Below are 14,403 nucleotides of genomic sequence, written 5' to 3'. Positions count from 1 at the left end.
GAGGAACTCAGACACATCAGATATTTTTAGGTGAGCCAGGCATGGTGGTGCCTGTCATCCCATCACTTTGGGAGGCTGAGGTGGACAGATCATTTGAGGTTAGGAGTTCCAGACCAACCTGGTCAACGCAGTGAAACCCCATCTCTACTAAAAATACAAAAAAAAGTAGTGGGGCTTGGTGGTGCATGTCTGTGGTCCCAGCTACTCAGGAGGCTGAGGCAGGAGAATCGCTTGAACCCAGGAGGCGGAGGCTGCAGTGAGCTGAGATCGCGCCGTTGCACTCCAGCCTGGGTTACAGAGTGAGACTCCATCTCAAAAAAATCAAAAAAAGATATTCTCAGGTGAGAACACTGAGGGTATCTACTGAACTACAGCTCTTGGACAGCAGACTACAGTGGACACAGACAGGACAGTGTGTGTGCCCTCACACCTGGCTCAGAGGGCCCCTGAATGCTGTGGAAAGGACTTGGAGGTGAGAGTGTGGCCTGGGCTCAAATTCCCACTCCACATGCACAAGCAGCTCAGCCTAGGTGAGGTGAGGGCCCAGGGCTCCTATCTGTAAAATGAGGATGAGAACACATTTTTGGCTAATAGAGGATAAGAGCTGAATAAAATAAGAGTGTGGGCTGGGCACAGTGGCTCATGCCTGTAATCCCAGCACTTTGGGAGGCGGGTGGATCATCTGAGGTCAGGCGTTCAAGATCAGCCTAGCTGACATGATGAAACCCCATCTCTACTAAAAATATAAAAATTAGCCGAGCATGGTGGTGTGGGCCTGTAGTCCCAGCTACTCGGGAGGCTGAGGCAGGAGAATCGCTTGAATCTGGGAGCTGAGATTGTGCCACTGCACTCCAGCTTGGGCAACAGAGCGAGACTCCATCTCAAAATAAATAAATAAATAAATAAAAGAGTGTGGGAGCACCAAGCAGAGCGCCCAGGCCAATGGCACGCCACTAGATGGTAATAACAGCGTTAGTCATGATCATCCCCGGGATCACTTACAGTCAACAACTTTCTTTGTGCCAGGCACTGTCTAAAATGCTACATGTGCCTTATCTCATGACTCTTCCCAATGGCTTGGGTGGCATTGTCTACTAGAACTTTCTACCATGACAGAATGTTCTAGAACTCCACTGTCAAATAATATGGCAGCCATGAGCCACACAGTATGACTGAGACGCTGAATTTTTTTTTTTTTTTTTTTTTTGAGACAGAGTTTCGCTCTGTCACCCAGGCTGGAGTGCAGTGGCACAATCTCGGCTCACTGCAACCTCTGCCTCCCAGGTTTAAGCGATTCTCATCCCTCAGCCTCCCGAGTAACCTGGGATTACAGGGGTGCGCCACCATGCCTGGCAAATTTTTATATTTTTAGTAGAGATGGGGTTTCACCAAGTTGGCCGGGCTGGTGTCAAACTCCAGGCCTCAAGTTCCTGATCTGCCCCCTTCAGCCCTCCGAAGTGCTAGGATTACAGGTGTGGGCCACCATGGCTGGCTCATTTGCATTCTTTGTTTTTTCTCTTTTTTTTTTTTTTTGAGATGGACTCTTGCTCTGTCGCCCAGGCTGGCGTGTAGTGGCGCAATCTCAGCTCACTGCAACCTCTGCCTCCCGGGTTCAAGCAGTTCTCCCTCAGCCTCCCGGGTAGCTGGGATTACCAGTGCACACCACCATGCCAGGCTAATTTTTGTATTTTTTTTTTTAGTAGAGATAGGGTTTCACCATGTTGGCCAGGCTGGTCTCGAACCCCTGACCTTATGATCCACCCACCTCAGCCTCCCAAGTGCTGAGATTACAGGTGTGAGCCACTACTGTGTCTGGCCTCTTTTTTTTTTTTTTTTTTTTTTTTTGAGACGGAGTTTCACTTCTTTGCCCAGGCTGGAGTGCAGTGGGGCAATCTCGGCTCACTGACTCACTCTGCCTCCCGGGTTCAAGTGATCCTCCTGCCTCAGCCTCCCCAGTAGCTGGGATTACAGGCATGTGCCACCATGCCCGGCTAATTTTTGTATTTTTAGTAGAGATGGGGTTTCACCATGTTGGCCAGGCTGGTCTGGAACTCCTGACCTCAAGTGATCTGCCCGTCTCGGCCTCCCAAAGTGCTGGGATTACAGGCATGAGCCACCGCGCCCGGACCATGTGCATTCATTTTAATGTAAATAGGCACACATGGCTACTGTACTGAACAGTGCAGGTGTAGGAGGTGGGCTCTGCATTATCACCATGTTAGAGGGGAGAAAATGGCGCTGCAGGGAGCTCCCACAGGGGAAGTGCTTATCGCTGATGTCTCCCCAGCAGCATGCCCAAACACACTTGCCAGGTCCTTCCAGAGACAGGACGACAGAGGTCAGGAAGAACAGAAACACAGGCCGTCCCTGGGTGTGTCCCACTCCATACCGGTTTGGGTGGGAGGACGGCAGCATGAACTGGAATTCTACCACGCAGGTGCCGTCCGGGAGCTGCCGGTGCTGCAGGCTGTTTAACTCATAGGCGATGTAGCCCCTCCGCACGTAAACCTGACAAGGCAGAAACACACGGACATTCTCTCAGGGGGCACTGCAGAGTGTGCTCAAAAGCTGAGGGTACTCACGGGGAACAGGTACCAGAAATGACCTCTAAAAGATCTATCTGTAAGCAGGCCGGGTGCAGTGGCTCAGGCCTGCAATTCCAGCATTTTGGAAGACCAGGGCAGGTAGGTCACTCGAACCCAGGAGTTCGAGACCAGTCTGGGCAACATGGCAAATCCCCATATCTACTAAAAATACAAAACCTAGCCAGGCATGGTGGCAGGCGCCTGTAGTCCCAGCTACTCGGGAGGCTGAGGTGGGAGGATTGCTTGAGCACAGGATGTTGAGGCTGCAATGAGCTATGATAGCACCACTGCACTTCAGCCTGGGCAACAGAGAAAAATCCTTCCTCAATTAAAAAAAAAAAAAGATTTCTAAGCAGCAGTTAAGAGCAAATTTGCTCATATTTCAGAATGTTACTAGTTACACAAAATCCACTCTAAACTCTAGAGCAGGGGTTGATAAACTTCTGTAAGAGATAGGTAGTAAATATTTTAGGCTTTGTGGGACATATCATCTTGGCTGCAACTACTCAATTCTGCTGTTAGCACGGAAGTAGCTGTGGACAACATGTAAATGAATGGGTGTGGCTGCATTCTTCTTTTTTTTTTTTTTTTTTTTTTGAGATGGAGTTTTGTTCTTGTTGCCCAGGCTGGAGTGCAATGGCATGATCTCAGCTCACCACAACCTCCTCCTCCCAGGTTCAAGCGATTCTCCTGCCTCAGCCTCCTGAGTAGCTGGGATTACAGGCATGCGCCACCATGCCTGGCTAATTTTGTATTTTTAGTAGAGACGGGGTTTCTCCATGTTGGTCAGTCTGGTCTCAAACTCCCGACCTCAGGTGATCCGCCCGCCTTGGCCTCCCAAAGTGCTGGGATTAGAGGCATGAGCCACCGTACCTGGCCGCGTTCTGATAAAACTTTACAGAAACAGGTGGTGGGCCAAATATGGTCCATGGTCTATAGTTTATCAAACCCTGCTTTAGAGCAGTGCTGTCCAACAGAAATATAACACAAGCTGTGTATGTAACTTTATTTTATTTATTTACTTTTGAGACAGGGTCTCACTCCATCACCCAGGCTGGAGTACAGTGGTGAGATCATAACCCACTGCAGCCTTGAACTCCTGAGCTCAAAGGATCCTCCCACTTCAGCCTCCCAAGTAGCTGGGACTACAGGCACCACCACACCTGGCTAATTTTTTTTGTTTTTTATATTTAGTAAAGAAAGGATCTTCCTATGTTGCCCAGGCTGGTCTGCAACTCCTGAGTTCAGTGATTCTCCCACCTCAGCCTCCTAAAGAGCTGGGATTACAGGCATGAGCCACCTCACCTGGCCTATAATTTTAAATTTTCTAGTAACCACTTAGAAAAAAGATAAAAAATAATTTTAATAATATATTTTATTTCACCCCACATATGCAAATATTATCATTTCAACATGTAATCAATATAAGAAATTATTGAGATGGTTTACATTCTTTTCTCCATACAGTACTATATCTTTGGAATGGAGTGTGTATTTTCCACTTAGAGCACAGCTCGATTCAGACTGGATGCAGTTCAAGTGCTCACTAACCACACGTGGCTGGTGGCTGCCATAGTGGACAATGCAGTTCTGGAGTTTAAACACTGGAAGCTTTTCAACTGAACAGGAAATGCGGGAACTGGGCAGCAGGAGCTAATACAGCAATTAGCAGACATAATTGCTTTCCATTAAAAGACTTGCCCTTGGCCAGCACTGGGGAACTTGAATTTGGGGAAGGTTCCCACCATTCCCTGTCAAGAATGGGGTCAGGCATGGTGGCACACGCCTGTAATCCCAGCACTCTGGGGAGCCAAGGCAGGTGGATCGCGTGAGCCCAGGAATTCCAGGCCAGCCTGGATGACATGGCAAAACCCCATCTCTACTAAATATACAAAAATTAGCTGGGCGTGGTGGAAAAACAAAACAAATAAAAAAACCCAAAAGCATCCTAGAAAAATCTCTAATTGACACAAACAGCATTTAGCACTTTAAAAAGTAACTATAAGTCAAGCATGGTGGCATGCACCTGTAGTCCAAGCTACTGGGGAGGGTGAGGCAGGAGGATCGCTTGAGCGTAGCAGTTCAAGTCCAGCCTGGTCAACACGGCAAGACCTGTCTCTAACAAAACAAAAATTGTGTTTAAAGTAACTACAGAAGAGGTGTATTAGGTCTCACTGTTAGAAACAAAGAGTGAGGCCTGAGAAAGATTCTTCCAGAGGTGAAACCCATAGAGGAATAAAAGCTGCAGGCCCAGGAGACCCTGTGGCTGTAATATGCTAACAAGCCCAAGATGGTCTCCAGAAGACCCAGTAAACCTTCTCACTGTGTGACTCACAGGCTCCCAAGGATGCAGAAGAGAAAGTGGGGGCAACAGGGGACTGAGACTCTGAGCTCAGAAGATAAAGAATATTGGAAAAACTACTGCCAGCAAAGCAGACCCGGGTAAGAGGGCCATGTTAAAAACACAAGACGTCATCTCATATTTTCTTAAAAAGATTCTAAAAGGGCAGCAGATTTATTGGGAGGCTGAGGCAGGCAGATCACTTGAGGTCAGGAGTTCCAGACCAGCCTGGCCAACATGGTGAAACCCTGTCTCTACTAACAATACAAAAATTAGCCAGGTGTGGTGGTGGGCGCCTGTAGGCCCAGCTACTGGGGAGGCTGAGGAAGGAGAATCATTTGAACCCAGGAGGCAGAGGCTGCAGTGAGCCGAGATAGTGCCACTGCACTCCACCCTAGGCACAAGCGAGTCTCAAAATAATAATAATAATAATAATAATAATAATAATAATAAAAGAGCAGATTTAAAACTCTGATTTTCTGGAACCAACACAACACCTCTTGGTTCCTGAATTCAAGAAGACCTGAATTCTTGCTCCCGGGAGCAAGACCACCTGGGATCACCTGGCTCTAATCTGGGTTTTGCTACTGGCCACGCCCTTCTACGTCATCACTCGGGGGGCAGGGGGTCACCTTAAGTTGTCACCTGGGCTCCTCTAGCTCTGGCAGTTCCAAGCAGAAAAGTCTTTCAAAGGTATTTAATGCACGTGAGTCAGAAAGTTTAGATGAGGTGCCTCAGACTTAGCTCTCAGGGATTAGTATTTAATGTGCCCTGCCTGGAAGAGGCTGGAATGACATGAGACAGCAGTGGTGACTAGCATGGAATCTGGAATGAGGCAGACCCAATAATGCAAAACCTGGTTCTGCCACTTTCTAGCTGTGTGACGTTGCATAAGTCACTTGACCTCTCTGGGCCTCAGTTCCTTCCTCTGTAAGATGGGACTATTAACATAGCTACCTTGAAGAGAAAAGGATAGGATCACATTCACCAAGGCATGTGGCCTAGGGTCAGGTGCATGGTAGCGGCAGTGAACACTAGAACTGGCATGGTCAGTGTTGTTCTCTGGGCCTCTCCTGCTTACCTCCAAGGACGCCATGCACACGACTTTGTTTGCGTGATAGAAGAAAGTAGGCAGGACATCGAAGATGGTTGTTTCCGAAAGTATTAATTTCTAAGGGAAATGAAAAGGGGAAACAAGGAAAAGTAAATGTGAACAAGTTTCAGGTTTTTCTTTGTTTTTGTTTATTTGAGATAAACTGGAGTGCAGTGGTGTGATCATAGCTCACCGCAGCCTCAAACTCCCAGGCTGAAGCAATCTCCCCACCTCAACCTCTTGAGCAGCTGGGACTACAGCGTGCGCCAACATCATGGCTCTTTTTTTGTGTGTGTATTTTTTGTAGAGACAGGGTCTCACATGTTGCCCAAGCTGGCCTCAAATTCCTGGGCTTAAGTGATCCTCCAGTCTTGGCTTCCCGAGTGCTAGGATTACAGGCATGAGCCACCGTGCCCAGCCAGTGAGTAAGTTTTTTAATCACCAGTCTGATGAGTGGGGGCGGTGGGAGCAGGTAGAAGTCATGCTTTGACCACTAAAAGCAATCAGTGCCCTGCAGCGCACTGGGCTCCTCCCCTATTTAATCATAGGAGAGCTGGTGAAGAACTCCGGGATGACGGCACCTGGGACAGGTCTCCCATCAGGCACTGAGGGGGTACCTGAGAACATGTAAATGAGCCAGAGTCCAGGAATAGGGAAGATGAGGCCGCGACTCAGCCATAGGAGGGCTCACAGCTTCCAGATATGCTCCATATGGCTGAGGTTTGTAAACTGCACCAGGTGAGCCCCCACTGCTGTCACACTGTCCTTCCTGGAGGACTGGGCTCCATGCCCACCTCTCCTAGAATCTCCCCAGGTGACCCCTCGGGCAGCCCTGGCCACATTGGGCTGAACTGTCTGCATCTGTGGCTGTGCCCTGCACCCCACTGAGCACCTGGAGGGCAGGAGGAGCCGTTTCCCCAGAGGCCCCCACCTGGGCCACAGTGTGTGCTCTGCAGATGGTGAAAGGAAGGAGACGGGCTCACCTTGAGGTTCTCGGGGCAGAACTGGTGGCCGTACATGTCAATGGCAGACAGGAAAATGGACTCCACCTGGTTATGCCGCAGCTCGTAGGAGGGGAGGTGGGAGGCAATCAGGATCTGCAGGGGGAGGGACGGGGGCGCTGGCGTGAGCCAACCTCCCAGGGTAGAAGGCAGAGGCTCGGACACGGGCCGGCAGCACGGTGGGACTGTGCATGGTGAGGGCTGAGCACGGTAGGGGACACATAGGAGGGTGGGGGGAAACGCACATCGTGGGGACCGCACCCCGAGACCCTACCTGCCGGGCTCTGAGGGCCACTTTGCAGTGCTCGCTTTTGCTCAGCTGAGTGAGCTCGTTGAGGATGGAGATCAGCTCGTCTGACAGGGAAGGGTCTGGGCCACACAGCTCATCCTTAGGGGACAGAAAAAGAAGCCAAATGGCTTTTCTCCAGCCCAGGGAAACATGCAGCACTCATCTCGGCTGGGGGAGCACCCGCCGCAAAAGCCAGGCGGCTGCTCCACTCTCCAAACAGGCCCAGCACAGCCTGTTACGCAAACCCTCACCACTTTCTACTGTGCACCCACCCCAGTCAGTCATTCATTCACTCACTCACTCACTCACTCACTCGGCCACCCATTCATCCACCCCAAAACATGCCCTAATGCCTGGTAAGAACAAACAAATACAACTAAGTCCCTGCCTACATTACTATTAATAGCCAGTGATTAGGCCAGGCATGGTGGCTCACACCTGTAATCCCAGCACTTTGGGTGGCTGAGGCAGGAGGATTGCTTGAGCTCAGGAGTTTGAGACCAGCCTGGGCAACAGCACAAAACCTTGTCTCTACCAAAAAAAAAATAGAAAAATTAGCCGGGCATGGTGGCACATGCCTGTAGTCCCAGCTACTCAGAAGGCTGAGGTGGGAGGATGATTTGATCATCCCTTGGGAGGTGGAGGTTGCAGTGAGCTGAGATCGCACCACTGCACTCCAGCCTGGGCAACAGAGCCAGACTCTGTCTCCCCCCCCCAAAAAAAAAAAAAAAAGGTCAGTGATTATCAGGCACATACTATGTGCCAGGTGGCTAGTAAACAGCTAGACCCTTTATATACAACTCCCCAAATTCTCCCACCCCCACGAAGAGTTACTTATTTTGATTTCCATTTTACAGATAGGAACACTGAGGCTCAAAGAGGCAATATGCCTCACCCCAAAGCCAGCAAACATGTGCAAGACAGAGCCAGATTCGAACACAGCACTATTCTGCCCCCAAAGCCTCCCGCTCCTTCCCCTACACATTGCTGCCTGACTTAAGGGGCTCACGGTTTCAGAGGAGAGGGACGTGGGGTTGAATCTTGCAGGAGAGGGAGGGACAATGTGTCTGTGTTGCATCCCTCCTCTCTGCTTCCGAAAGAAGGGCCTTTCTGCTGGAGACCAGGGCTGGGTGCAGCCGGTGTTCGCATCTCCTCTTGTGCCCTAAGTGCATATGGGGCTTGGGAACAGCTCAGCGTAGGTGCTCCCTAACCACCCACTGAAGATGGAGCAATGAATGCTAAATATCAGAGCTCCTGAGCAATATGCCCCGATTCCCCACCCCGGGCATCCACTAAGACTGGTCTTCAAGAGGTCACCAGATGGTAGAGCTGTGGGGCATTTTTTTCTACATGTGTTTCTGCATTTTCTTATTATAATGAACCGAGACTGATTTTATCATCAGAAAAAACTTTAACATATTGATATTTCATACACAAAGACACAGGAACATCAATGCTGAAGAAATGTGGTAGGAAAGTGTTCTAAATCTCCTCTCCCTTCTCTGATTTGCTTTCTATTATTAAACGGTGGTGGCGTAACTCCCCACCAATCCGCTAGGCCTGTGGCTCCCAGGCCAGACAGCACAGGTGCTGGCCAGCAGCTAGACTGGTGCTTTTCTAAGAGGTGAAAAACTCAAGAGTTTGTGTGAACATTTTTTAAATTCCCCCCCACACATCTAAGTGTGAATGTTAAAAAATCTAACCATTGCCTTCTACATACAAAAGATAATAATAATAATAACAAAAACATTTTTCTAGGCAGGGCATGGTGGCTCAGGCCTGTAATCCCTGCACTTTGGGAGGCCAAGGCGGACAAATCACCTGAGGCCAAGAGTTCAAGACCAGCCTGGCCAACATGGCAAAACCCTGTTTCCTACTAAAACTACAAAAAAATTAGTCAGGTGTGGTGGTACGTGCCTGCTACGCGGGAGGCTGAGGCAGGAGAATCACTTGAACCCAGGAGGCAGAGGTTGTAGTGAGCCGAGATTGCGCCACTGCACTCCAACCTGGGTGACAGAGCAAGACTCCGTCTCGAAAACAAACAAACAACAACAACTACAACAAAATCATTTTTCTTTCTTGTTAACTTAGTGAAGCAGTCTCATCTTGTATATTTTAGTTCTCAGAATCATGTTTTGTTTGCTTTGTTTTGTCACTAACGAAGTCCCATGACCAGTGAACTGGTGTCAGAAACTAGGTCCCTTTAAAAGCCTCAAAAAAATTCATTTCGAAATAATCATTCAATTCACAAGTCTTTGTTCAAAACCTCTCAGGTACCAAATACCATCAGGTGCAGAGAACTCACTATTTTCTAACAAATGGGACCAAGAAAGTCAGAAGAATAATGAATCTCACATTTATCCCGAGACTGTAATTGGTTCAATATTTTTAGCCTCTATCACCAAGGAGGTCCAGGAAAATGTCCCAGTTCCCAAGAACTGGGGGCTGCTCCACCCATCTTCCCTTGGCTGTCCTCTGGCGTACATGATATTTCATGACTTCATGCCCAGAAGAGAGTCAATATGTGCACAGAAGAACGAACAGCAAAATAACCCACAGACCCACTGCCTTTGAATGGCAAGCTGACTGTAATAGATTACAGGCATATTTTGCTTGACAAACACTCAAACTCCAGGAAACTCCATCCAAAGAATGTATTTTGAAAAACATTATATTATTTTAGCAATAGAACTCCCCCCAAAGAGTGGATATCTCCTTGGGCATAAATTCCCAGTCCTGGCTGCGTGTTGCAATCACTTGGAGAGTCCTCTCTCCCAATTAATTTTTACAAACTTCAAAACTACAGAAGAATTGAAGATCAGTATGTTAAAAACCCATAGTAATCACCTAGATTTACTAATTGTTAAAACTTTTGCCACATTATCATATTTGATTTTTCTCTAATAAGAACGTACGTGCGCATACACATACACACTCTCTCTTTGTCTGAAAGTCAGTTGCAGACACCACAATCCTTTATAATATTTTCGCACATATCTCCCTCCCACCTACTACAGAACCATTAAAACACCAAAGAAACTGAACATTAAACCAATAATATTATCTAATATACAGTGCACATTTAGGTTTCCCACAGGGAAACTTTCAAAAAGCACTAATGCCTGGGCCCTACCCCTAGAAACTCTGATTAAATTGACCAAGGGTGGGGCATGGGCAATTGCATTTTTTAAAAGTCTCTCCACCCCCTAGGTGATTCTAATGTACAGCCAGGATTAAAAGCTGCTGCGTGAGATTTTTAAATGATTCTTTACCAAAAATCCCAATATTTATTAATGCAACTTGGACAGGGGACAGGGTATTAACTATTCTCTGAGATCGTGGCCAAACTCTGCCTACTGACTGTTTTTGTAAATAAAGTTTTATTGGAACATAGCCACCCTCATTCATGTACCTATTGTCTAGTTTTCAGGCTACAGTGGCAGAGCTCACGGAGCTGAGTAGTGGCAACAGGGGGTGGACATCCTCAAGCCTAAAATCTTTACTATCTGGAGCCCTTCACAAAAAAAAGTTGCCAGGCCGGGCGTGGTGGCTCATGCCTATAATCCCAGCACTTTGGGAGGCCGAGGCTGGTGGATCACCTGAGGTCAGGAATTCAAGACCAGCCTGGCTAACATGGTGAAACCACGTCTCTACTAAAAACACAAAAATTAGCCAGGCGTGGTGGCGCATGCCTGTAATCCCAACTAAACGAGGCTGAGACAGGAGAATTGCTTGAACCCTGGAGGTGGAGGTTGCAGTGAACAAAGATCGTGCCACTGCACTCCAGCCTGGGGGATAGAGTGAGACTCTGTCTCAAAAAAAAAAAAAAGATAGATAGAAGATAGATAGAACCCGGGAGGCGGAGGTTGCAGTGAGCCAAGATTGTGCCATTGCACCCCAGCCTGGGCGACAGAGCAAGACTCCATCTCAAAAAAAAAAAAAAAAAAAAATTGCCAAACCCCTTTCTACTATAAGCCAAGTCCAAGTTGCTCTTACTCTGCTGATCCTACATTTTCCAAGTCAGTTGCAAGGGACATATCAAAGAAAAATATTTTTAGTTATAAAAGACTGCTATTATCGGCCAGGCGCAGTGGCTTATGCCTGTAATCCCAGCACTTTGGGAGGCCAAGGCAGGAGGATTGCTTGAGCACAGGAGTTCGAGACAAGACTGGGCAACATAGTGAGACCTCATCTCTACAAAACAAACAAACAAACAAACAAACAAACTAGCTGGGCGTGGTGGTGTGAGTCTGTAATCCCAGCTACTTGGGAGGCTGAGGTGGGAGGATGGCTTAAGCCCAGGGGATAGAGGCTACAGTGAGCCATGATGGCGCCACTGCACTCCAGCCTGGGCAACAGAGCGAGACCCTGTCTCAAAAGAAAAAACAGACAAAAAACAAAAGACTGCTATCATCGAGTGGAAAGAGAAACAAGAACAGAGACTCCATATTTCTTCTTCTCCACACACAGGACTCAAAATCCAATATCCTGCGGCTAATAGTTCATGAGTCTGGAGTCAGACTATTGGTTCAAATCCTGGCTCTACATTTAGGAGCTGGGTGCCCTTGGGCAAGTGGTTTAACCTCTCTGTGCTCTGCCAAAGAGCTGTGACAGCAGTACCCACTTTCTAGGACTGCTGCGTGAATTAAATGAGCAACTATTTATTTGGAAAGCACTTCAGGAGTACCTGGCACAAACTAGGTGCTTTGTATTAGTCATGATCTTCCCAGTGCCAACAAACCCGACTCATTGCCTGTTTTTGTATACAAAGTTGGGATTTTTTTTGTTGTTGTTTGAGACAGGATCTCATTCTGTCACCCAGGCTGGAGTGTAGTGGTGTGATCACAGCTTACTGCAGCCTCAACATCCCAGGCTCAAGCAATCCTCCTGCCTCAGCCCCCTGAGTAGCTGGGACTACAGGTGCACACCACCACACCTGGCTAATTTTTGTACTTTTTGTAGAGATGGGGTCTCCCTATGTTGCCCAGGCTCGTCTCAAACTCCTGGCCTCGAGTGATTCTCCTGCCTCAGCCACCCAAAGTGCTGGGATTACAGATGTGAGCCACAGTGCCCAGTTTTAATTTTTTTCTAAGAAATGGAGTCTTGCAATGTTGCCTAGGCTGGACTTGAACTCCTAGGCTCAAGTGATCCTCCCACCTCGGGCTCCCAACAAAGTTTTATGGGAACACAGCCATGCCCATTCCCTTACATTGTACAAAGGCAGTGTTGAGTGGTCACGACAGAGACCACACCAACCTGCAAAGTCTAAAAAATTTACTTGCTGGCTTACTTTTTCTTTTATTTATCTTTTGAGACAGAATCTCACCCTGTTGCCCAGGCTGGAGTGCAATGGCACAATCTCGGCTCACTGCAACCTCTGCCTTCAGGGTTCAAGCGATTCTTCTGCTTCAGCCTCCCAAGTAGCTGGGATTACAGGTATGCGCCACCATGGCCAGCTAATTTTTGTATTTTTAGTGGAGACGAGGTTTCACTATGTTAGCCAGGCTGGTCTCAAACTCCTAACCTCAAGTGATCTGCCCGCCTCAGCCTCCCAAAGTGATGGGATTACAGGCATGAGCCACCGCACCCAGCCACTTTCTGGCCCTTTTAAGAAAACGTTTGTGGACTCCTGACCCACCCCCAGTCTAGTAACAGGCCCTCTTCCTGCTTACGATCAACATGATCACCAGCTGGTTCTTCTTGGCCACCTGTGCGTGGGAGAAGATGCAGTCCAGCACCTGGGACATGTCTGGCTTGAACTGCTCCCTGAGGTTTATCACACACTTGTCGTAGTGGGCTAGGGGGAGACAAAACACCACACAGAGGTAAAGCTCAGGCTCCTCACGCCCCCCACCATCCCACTGGTGTTGGCATCAGCATCTCTTGCCTTGCTGAAAATGGTGCTCAACACGCAAGTATCTTCTCAGGAGATCCAACACCACTGTTTTCATATAGCCGCGGATCCCGCTGCGGTATCTGGGGAGAAGGGAAGGCTGCTCTTAATGCTCACACCCTTCCTTGAGTACCTGAATATTTAGTATTTTCTTTTTATGATTTTTAAAAAGAGAAAGGATTGGCTGGGCATTGTGGCTCATGCCTGTAATCCCAGCACTTTGGGAGGCCGAGGCAGGCAGATCACGAGGTCAAGAGATCGAGACCAGCCTGGCCAAAATGGTGAAACCCTGTCTCTACTAAAAATACAAAAACTAGCTGGGCATGGTGGCACGCGCCGGTAGTCCCAGCTACTCAGGAGGCTGAGGCATGAGAATAGCTTGAATCCGGGAAGAGGAGGTTGCAGTGAGCCGAGATCGCACCACTGCACTCCAGCCTGGGCGACAGAGCAAGACTCCGTCTCAAAAAAAAAAAAAAAAAAAAAAAAAGAGAGAGAGAGAAAGGATTTTAGAAAGGACACTGAGGTGGGAGGATCACTGGAGCCCAGGAGTTCAAGCCTGGGCAATATAGCCAAGACCCCATATCTACAAAACAAAACAAAAAAATTAAGGCCAGGCATGGTGGCTCACACCAATAATCCCAGCACTTTGGGAGGCTGAGGCGTGAGTATCATTTGAGCTCAGAAGTTCAAGAGCAGCCTGGGCAACAAGGTGAGACCTTGTCTTTACAAAAAAATTAGCCGGGAGTGGTAGCGCATGACTGTGGTCCTAGCTACATAGGAGGCCGAGGTGATAGGATCGCTTGAGCCCAGGAGGTCAAGGCTGTTGTGAGCTATGATTGCACTGCTGCACTCCAGCCTGGGTGACAGCTTGTCTCAAAATAAATAAATAAAGATTAATTAATTAATTTAAAAATACATTTTTTTTTTTTTTTGAAACAGAGTCTCGCTCAGTCGGCCAGGCTGGAGTGCGGTGGCACGATTCTCGGCTCACTGCAAGCTCCGCCTCCCGGGTTCACGCCATTCTCCTGCCTCAGCCTCCCGAGTAGCTGGGACTACAGGCGCCTGCCACCCACGCTCGGCTAATTATTTTGTATTTTTAGTAGAGACGGGGTTTCACCGTGTTAGCCAGGATGGTCTCGATCTCCTGACCTCGTGATCCGGCCGTCTTGGCCTCCCAAAGTGCTGGGATTACAGGCATGAG

At 48.3% G+C, this 14,403-nt stretch overlaps 1 protein-coding gene across 8 annotated transcripts in view; it reads right to left on the bottom strand.

Moving 5' to 3' along the window:
• ACACB (acetyl-CoA carboxylase beta) overlaps positions 1–14,403 on the bottom strand; it is a 158,591-nt gene that overhangs the window by 38,354 nt on the left and 105,834 nt on the right. For 7 of the 8 annotated variants that reach the window (XR_008620491.2, XM_055096088.2, XM_055096087.3 and 4 more), the window contains 6 exons: positions 13,197–13,285; positions 12,982–13,106; positions 7,295–7,408; positions 7,003–7,116; positions 6,008–6,097; positions 2,390–2,508 (listed from right to left, as the gene is read on the bottom strand). Coding sequence is in view for 6 of the 8 variants with exons in the window: in XM_055096088.2 (XP_054952063.1) it covers positions 2,390–2,508; positions 6,008–6,097; positions 7,003–7,116; positions 7,295–7,408; positions 12,982–13,106; positions 13,197–13,285 (651 nt within the window). In the remaining 2 variants the exon portion in view is untranslated. The remainder of the gene's footprint in view (positions 1–2,389; positions 2,509–6,007; positions 6,098–7,002; positions 7,117–7,294; positions 7,409–12,981; positions 13,107–13,196; positions 13,286–14,403) is intronic. The other variant, XR_008620492.2, reaches the window with a different exon arrangement.

This window comes from Pan paniscus, chromosome 10 (genome assembly GCF_029289425.2).
Source record: "Pan paniscus chromosome 10, NHGRI_mPanPan1-v2.0_pri, whole genome shotgun sequence".
Lineage (NCBI taxonomy): Eukaryota > Metazoa > Chordata > Mammalia > Primates > Hominidae > Pan > Pan paniscus.
This window is presented reverse-complemented; position numbering and strand designations above follow the sequence as displayed.